General features: G+C 44.1%; 1 protein-coding gene across 1 annotated transcript; it reads right to left on the bottom strand.

Moving 5' to 3' along the window:
• Window positions 1-381: 381 nt before the first annotated feature.
• Window positions 382-5,345, bottom strand: LOC124674792 (beta-glucosidase 12-like). Its single transcript, XM_047210850.1, has 13 exons — window positions 5,208-5,345; window positions 4,754-4,823; window positions 4,171-4,229; window positions 3,910-3,985; window positions 3,695-3,772; window positions 3,458-3,545; window positions 1,644-1,899; window positions 1,450-1,565; window positions 1,147-1,364; window positions 1,048-1,079; window positions 835-949; window positions 652-760; window positions 382-556 (listed from the first exon to the last, which is right to left on the bottom strand). Exons 1-13 carry the CDS (start codon window positions 5,343-5,345, stop codon window positions 382-384), a joined length of 1,530 nt encoding a protein of 509 aa, XP_047066806.1.
• Window positions 5,346-8,559: the final 3,214 nt, after the last annotated feature.

Genomic DNA, 8,559 nt, shown 5'->3' with positions numbered 1-8,559 from the left:
TTTATAATGGGCGCTTTATTACTGCATAAAAAGCGTTACACCCGGCCTCGAAGCGAAGGGTATGGGAGAGTCTATCAAAGATTACGCCTAGGATTCCCCGTAACATCTTATAAAGGCCGCACAAGGTATGCTCACCGAAGTTGTTTTATCATCTTGCTTTCCCCTTTATCTAGCAATCTAGAATAGTCGGGCAATGCTACAAAAATGTTGGAGATATACAAGTCAATCGGTCCGAACCTTTCAACGGTGTATAGGGAGAACTGAATTCGGCCGATGTTATTACAGAGGGAAACACGGAGCAGCCCACATGATCAGCCAATTGTCTATTTCAACAGTTATACACTGCATCCATCGCTTGGCTGCCAGTTCTATGCATGTTGATCATCTCTTGAGGAACTTCTTGAACCAGCGTGCTGACTGCTTGGGATACCGCTTGCGCTTCTGCCCATCGCTGTAGTCCACAAAGTGTAGCCCGAAACGCACGGTGTACCCGCTTACCCACTCGAAGTCGTCGAGCAGAGACCACGCAAAGTACCCCTTCACGTTTGCGCCGTCCCTGTAAACCAGAAAATTAACACGCGCGTGCAACACAGCGTCAGGTAATGTCAGGTATTGATCGAGTTATGGTGTAGACGGTGCTCTCTGATCGACCTTATGGCACTCTGCAGCGCAAGAAGGTGCTTGTGGTGGTAGTCTATCCTGGCGTGATCCTTGAGGGCTTGCTGGATTGTTAGGCTCTTGTTGTTGGGTTCGCCGACGCCTGAATGAAATAGTTTTTTAGTTGAGTTCTTGTATATGTTCTCTTCTGCTTTTGGGTAAAGAAAATATACTCACCGTTTTCAGTGACGTAGACAGTAGGATTGCCGTAGTTCTCTTTGATATAAAGCAGTAGATCACGAAACCCTTGCGGGTAGACATATAGCCAAGATGTACCGGGAGATGTACCAGCCTACACACGTAGTATTACTTACTTAAGTGAATCACCAACCTGAGAAGTGGGAAACAACTATGGAAGATTTGTTCGCATGTGCAGAAGTGGTAAAGTACCTGAGGACCTATGGGGACGCCATTTCGAACACCTAATAATTTTGGACGGTTAGTATTCGCAGTCAAAACGAAGAAAATGGTTGATGCATGATGACTCACCGGTAAGATTAGCTTGAGCATCTGTATTGTAGCTTTTCTTCAGGTCATCTGATGGAGGAAGGTTAGCAGCATAGTTTGCAGTGTAATAATTCATTCCAATGAAGTCGAATGAGCCCTTGACTAATTCAGATTGTTCTTTTGTGAACTGCGGCAAGCGATTCCCGACCAATTTTCTCATGCTCTGGGGGTAGACTCCTCTCTTGAGGGGTTCCATAAACCTACAGGAGCATTCCTAGCAAGTAAGATTTCCATTTCGTTCAAGACCTTGAAAACTAAGATATATGTGAATTACAGAGAGCTTACCATCCAAGCATGAAGTCTATAGCACGCTTCGCTGCAGCATTGTCGGACTTCGAATGTGAGAAGGGAACATACCAGTTTGTGACTAGAGTTATCCCAACCTTCCCCTTCTGGATGGCCTGCATTTTCATACACATCTGTATCAATCATATGGTCGTTCATGGATGCGTACAATTAATGAAGTGCTGGTTGATCACCTGGTATTTCTGTTTGTATAATTTGAAGGCCGCTGCATGGGCGAGTAGCTGATGGTGGCCTACAGTGTAAGGCTCCGTTCCCGAATCTCCAGCGCTGCATTTCCCCACCTCCCAAGGCGAGCACCGACCTGGCGCAAGCACTCCCATCGCATAGCTCGCGACGCAAAATGACAAGGGCTCGTTGAATGTAATCCAATGTTTCACTCGATCTCCGAACTCTCTGAAGCAGACTTCAGCATAATCCTTATAGTCATTTCTGCATGCACCAGTGACAACCGATTAAAATATCGTTTCTTATTTGTGACATCTACAAAATGCTTTAGAGAGTGTGTGTCCATCATTTCCTCGATGGCGATGATCGATCTGTTTGTAGCGGACCGTGCAGGCCAGTCTTATGGAGTCACTATCTCGACCATATTCAATCACGTCAACATCTATTTAACATATCTGGTTGACTCTATCATGGAGCACGATCTAGGCCCATATTGAGAGAGACATTGGGTGTGACTAGTTCTCATGGATTTGACTAAGCTCTAACTTAGCTGAGAACTAGCAAAACCGAGATAAGTTTGTATGGAAACTTCTGACTCTGGTTTATTTTTGGTTAAATCTATGTATATGGATTACATGAATGGACATACTAGATTTCTCCATAAATATCTATGGAAGATGAAAATCTCCTTGAAAATAATTTTTTTTATGTGGTTTCTAAACAATAAGGTGCTTCTAACTAAGGCCAATTTGGCTAAGCGTAAGTGAAATGGATGTCAAAAGTGTTGTTTTTGTGACTCTAGTGAAACCATTCAACATTTGTTTCTTGCATGTCATTTTGCTAAAATAGTATGGCGCATGGTCTATTTTGCATACAACATACCACCCCCGTCTAATATTGAGAATATGTTTGGCAACTGGTTAAATGGGGTGCGGAAGGAACATAAAGATAGAATCCGTATTGGAGTGTTCGCTCTTTGTTGGTCTATTTGGAGATGCCGAAATGATATTATTTTTAACAAATATAAGGGAACTAAATTTTTTCAGGGGCTACGCCCTTTATCCAGCTAAGGGCCTTTCTCCTCCCGGAGGATCAGCGGGAGGATATGGTTATTGGATGTAACCGGCTGCTGATGGTTGCACATGACTTCTATTTTCAGGCTATTGGATGGCATCACATTAATAGGATAGATAATGGATAGCCTATTTATGTGCCTAGTCTTTCTTTGGTCGATTCATGTATCGACCTTGTCTGTTTCATGACTGTATACTTAAATATTACTGTACTCGTTACTTTTAATATATAAATAGATGTGTGCATTTATTGATGCAGAGGCTGGGGCTATACTCCCATATCGAAAAAAACTAGCAAAACCGAGAGACATTTCGTACTTGGACCATCGTGGATTGTCTTACATGCCCCATTTGCAGGAGATTATATAGATGATAGTTTCTAAAAAAAATGCAAAAGTGAGCTTAGTCCACCAGAGCAAGTTATTTTCTGAATTCAAAAATGAGTTTTAGAACTTCAAAAAGTTCTCAAACAAAATTTGAGTAGGTAGAGAGGGAGAATGATAACTTCATGCATGTTGGAGTAACTTATTCATGCTATCCCTAGTAAATCTTCTTTTACTTAGGTTTATCTTGACTTATTTTGATGATTTGAGTAGAATTTTCCATTTCATAATGACTTGCTTCTAGACCACACTTGAGAATTTTCTGCTAGAGATATTAATCACAAACTATACTCTATCAATGCCTCACCATCTAGTTATTTCTCCAAGTAAATTCATAAAGGTATTCGTGATACTTTTACCACTCACATGATGTTATGGCTAAGAAACCCTGTATATTCATCTTCCAGTGCCTGAGGTGAATCCCAGTGAAAAAGGGTCACAAATGGCTGCAGCCCTGCAAATATATAAAGATTAACAAATCTTAAGAATCATTTGGTGGTGGAGTAAATAACGACCATGATGTCAGATTCTCCATGCAGCATGCAGATTGATATCATTATTTGATAAAAAAAATTAAGTACTACTGATGGTTAGATAATTTACCTTTGGATAGGAGCTCATTAATCAAGTTATTATAATATTGGATGCCTTCTTTGTTCACTCCACCTCTCAGAGTCCCATCTGACATGCATTCATGAAGGTCAATGTGAACATCCTATCAACTTAGCATGTGGAGAATGTGCAGAACTTAATTCAGAGAGAAGGAAAAGGAAAGAGGTGTAAATCGTATCAGGATTGAAAGATGGGGATATAGTTACCTGGAAGAATTCTTGTCCATGAGATGGAGAACCTGTATGCATCCATTCCCATATCCTTCATGAGGCGCACATCTTCCTGAGGTTTATAGAAAGTTGTGATCAGTACTACCTAGATTAATAATGAGAGATTAATGGACCTAATATGTTTTTTAAATTGCCATAGTGATATGTTAATATCAAAATTTGAGCATATAATTTATGGAAATTCTAAAATGTCCAAGAATAAGTAAGTCGTACAAACTAAAAACACTATATCCCTACCTTGTAAAGATGGTAAGAGTCCACTGCCACATCCCCATTGCTTTTGTCGAAAATTTTATCTGCAAAAGTTATTCCAGTTTTTATGGGAAAAAAATACATGCCTGCTCATTGGTATTCATTTGTTGATAAGGAAAATTTAACTTCAGTAGTACGTTCACACTCAACTCAGATAATATAGATGTACTACTGAAATACTACTACTCTGTTCCTGATAAGTGACCTTTCAGACATGTATACACCACCTCCAACGAACACAGTGATTCTTCCGTGCACGGGACCTCCCGTGCACTGGTTCATTCGGTTTCATTACATATCAATATGTCAAGCCAAACAGAAACATATTGAAACTCAATGAAATTTAGCAACACAGTGTGGCACGGATCTAAAAGCAGATAAACAATGGCAGAAACATGCACATGGCCTCCCATGCACGGGATAACATCATTTCTCCCGTCTCCAACACGTAGTTTGACCGTTATTTTTGTTCAACAAGTTAGTATAGGATGATAGTATGAAAATAATCTGTATAATAAATCTAATGATACTATTCTCCGTTTACAGCGTGTTGCAGATGTATACATGCCTGGGTATTGGTGAGTGAAGTTATCCCAGATGCTTGGTCCCCTGCGTCCCTCCATCGCACCACCCTCATACTGCAGTAGTGTGCCAGATGCATGTGCATATATGAGACCAGATCCAGAACAGAATATATGATAGTACTTCTTGGATCAGATAGTATCGATGGACTAAGGCGGGAAGTCATATATTACATCTTGTGGAAAATATGTTCTCCCACTTTTTCTAGCATTCAGTCATTCATGATTCCTGTCTATTTGCCTAGAATCTACTCTGTGTTAACTTCAACTAGAACATTCCTAAGTATATATTAACGTCTAACACTAGGAAGCAGAAGCCGCTTATGCATGATACAGCTTTCATACCTATACTTGCCATCACCCAACAGATTGTGCTGATCCGAGAAAGGAAAGCGGACAATGTATGCTATGCATGAATCAGTGGAGGAAAGAAGTGGAAACCTGATAGGACGAGGAGGCCGTCCCGAAGACGAAGCCCTTGGGGAAGCTCCTCCGGCTTACCGGCACCAGTCCGACGCTGTCGTAGGCAGCGGAAGCGACAGCCAGAAGGAGAAATGTCAGGACGGCACGACCAGGCATCGTCACCAGTTCTCCTGCAGCCATATGTGGGGGCGACGAGGTCGTCGCAAAGAATGTATTGCAGCGCTTATCACTGTGTCAAGAGCTCACCTTGGATCAAGATATATATAGGCCGATGTAAGAGATTAAATAATAATTGTTGTCTCTTCTGGAAACATGTTGTGGCAGACCGTTGACGATTTCTCAACTAAAAAAAAAATAAAGGAAAACCATGCCATGTGCTCCTTGGCCTGTTTCGCTTGGACTGCGACCTGGCGACTGCCGTCGAGGAGGCTCTCCTGGTGGCCACTTGGTGCGCGATCAAGGAGATTTTTTTTCCGAGAGCATGCCAAAGCCATGCCTTACTCGATCAAGGAGATGAGGAAGCCATGCCCTCGCTGGGCACGGCACAGATACTATGCTCTGTTTCTGCTGCTGCTTTGGATCCTCTAGTTTCTGATGTTAGCACACTACTTGCTGTTAGATGCCCACTTGCGAGGTCCTGCAACTTCTACTAATGATGTGTGCTTTTATATCCTAATGCTTAGGTTAATCGCCCGGGTTGTGGGTCATAGATTAGCCCCTGCAATCTGCTGGGCATGTACCCAGTCCCAACAATTGGCATTCGTGGAAGCATTCTTATCCTTTGGGACAAGGAGGCCGTGGAGCTCTCGGATGTTTACATCTTAGCTTAGCGATGAGAACTTCAGGTTCACGATCGTCTATGGGATGATTTTTTCAATGAGCTTTTGACTCTCAAGACAACTTCAGGGAAGAAATGGATTGCTCTCAAAGACTTAAGCCGAATCAAAAAGCTTGAGACAATAATAACAACAACAGCAATAGAAGTACAATTACTCACTTTCGTGCTGCCCTTTATGGTTGTGACCTCAAAGAGATCCATTTCCAAAACCGAAAGTTCACTTGGTCTAATGAGCAAGAATCTCCAACCTTGTCCAAAATTGACGTCTTCTATTGCAATGAGGAATGGGATACTAGCCACGACGATCACATCCTTCAAACTCTGTCTTCTTCCCTCTCTAACCATTTCCCTTTGCTCCTTGCTTCTCGTCAAGGCCCTAGGGCCCCAAGGTCCTTCAGGTTTGAGGGGTTTTGGATCAAAATGTCCTGCTTTTCCGAAGTGGTGCAACTTTTTTTGACCGAACCTACATTCCACAGTGACCCGTACCACATCCTCCATGTAGACCCGAGGGGGCGGCGTAGCTGTAGGGCGCGAGTCGGTGCAGCGGTGGGACGCCACCAGCGACTCATAAATGCCACAGAAGGCGCATCGTTGGCTAGCAGCGTGGACCAAAGGCGGCGGCGCTGCGGCCCAAAGGGGCGACGCAGCGACAACCTGATGCTCGATCGGTGGTAGGCGCATGCTCGGGGACGTGCTTGGCGTAGACATGTGTGGGGTCAGTTGATCAGACCGACGAAATCGCTACACGTGCCATGGCGTGGACGACGCGCCGCAGATCGGAGTCATTGGCGACGTTGTCGGTGATGTCCTGGGTGATGACAGTAAAGACGAACCGGCGATGGAGACCGTGCAGGCGAAGGCGGCTGGCTGCGACGCAAACGGCGTCCCATGTGCATCACGTGCAGCTATGCCCCACGGTAGATGGAGGCGGGCCGGCCGAGGCGGAGACGACGCGGGCGAGCCGGCCGCGACAACCTACCGAGGCAGGCGCTGCAGCCAGCCAGCGAGTCGACCGCGGTGGCCGACGTTGGGCGGATGATGGTGGAGAGCCGGTGCGAAGTCGACGCCGAGGTTGGAGTAGAGGCACATGATAATGGCGGTGGTGGGCGACTCAATCCGATCTATGATCGGCAAAACCAAAAAAGAAAATGCCGGTCGAGCGACCGGCGAAGCAAAAGAAAACCAACCTACGGATTGGAAAAAAAGACTCGAGGGCAGCGGATCAACGGATCGGCAGACGAACCCTCATACGGGTTGCGCGGCCCCCGGAGTAGATCATGGAGAGCAACCTCCCCGGGGGAGGCGCGGCACGGAAGCTCGGGCGGCGGCTAGGTTAGGATCGGCGCCGCTCTAATACCATGTAGAACGATAGAGAGGGAGAGAGATTGGCAAAATATGATGGATGTTGTATTGCGTCTTTTGGGCGAGTATATATAGGGTACAAGACTTGGAGGCTAAAAAGCTCTCCTAGAGATAAGGCAGGAGATGAATGCCAAATCCTATACAAATCCTGTGACATCTAATACTACCTAATATATCTCTAACACTCCACAGCAAACTCTTCACTACCGAAAAACGTTTAACCAATGGAGCCAGACTCTCAAATGCAAAAAATCCTAATTCACATGGCACCTATTGTTATTTACCACCTGGACTTGGCCATGGAGAGGAGCCAACTATCGCGGGAGGAGCAGGATATTTGTTCTAAACTTAAGAGGAGAGTTATGAGCTTGGTGCACCTTGATAGATCCTGCAAGAAGCAACACGCTAGGATTAGCAGCCTAAATGTCAGAGATGTCAACACTAAGTATTTTCACGGTAGAGTCAACTCAAGAAGAAAAAATGTTTTCAAGCTTAAGCATAATCACGGAAGGGCGACCTCGCATGAAGACAACAAATTTGTGTCACAACCACTTCTCCGAGGCTATTAGTACCGGGAGGGGGGGGGGGGGGTGTCATAACTCTTGGACGCTTTAAACCTTCCAACGATCAACCTTGAAGGGTTGGACTCCCCATTTCCGGAAGAGGAGGTCAAGGATGCAATCATGGATATGCCTTCCGATAAAGCCCTGGGTCCAGACGGGCTCATTGATAAATTCTTCCAGGCTTGTTGGAAAATCATCAAAGAAGATGTCATAGCGGGGGTCCAACGTTTTTCAAACCTTCACACCTCCAACCTTATGTTTGAAATATGTCCCAGAGGAAATAATAATATTGGTATTATCAAATTTATTGTTCATGATAAACGTTTACACTCCATGCTAGAATGGTAAACCGGAAACATAAAGCCATGTGCAATGGTTGATAAGACCGTCTTATTTTAACTCTGCCATGTAATTTAGATATGACAGTAAAACATGATGTACGATGGGTTATTTTTTAGTCTTATCTTTAATAACCAAACATCCTAAATATGTGGTGAGAAAGATTGTGCGAAGATATCATCTCTTAGCTAAGAGAAGGCAAACTCTTTTTTTGACTTTCTCTTTCCTCCACATCAGCATTTATCCTACGTAGCATTGCTAAGATACA

This window comes from Lolium rigidum, chromosome 7 (genome assembly GCF_022539505.1).
Source record: "Lolium rigidum isolate FL_2022 chromosome 7, APGP_CSIRO_Lrig_0.1, whole genome shotgun sequence".
NCBI classification, from domain to species: domain Eukaryota; kingdom Viridiplantae; phylum Streptophyta; class Magnoliopsida; order Poales; family Poaceae; genus Lolium; species Lolium rigidum.
Note: the sequence above shows the minus strand (reverse complement) of the source record. Positions and strands in the feature narration are given on the sequence as shown.

Excerpts from the sequence above, each read along its gene's own strand:
- LOC124674792 (XM_047210850.1), bottom strand. The coding sequence starts at position 5,345 with ATGCCTGGTCGTGCCGTCCTGACATTTCTCCTTCTGGCTGTCGCTTCC. Across the intron at positions 1,900-3,457 it reads TTTCTTAGCCATAACATCAT|AAATGACTATAAGGATTATG; the intron begins GTGAGTGGTAAA and ends TGGTGCATGCAG. Across the intron at positions 1,566-1,643 it reads TATACAAACAGAAATACCAG|GCCATCCAGAAGGGGAAGGT; the intron begins GTGATCAACCAG and ends ATGAAAATGCAG.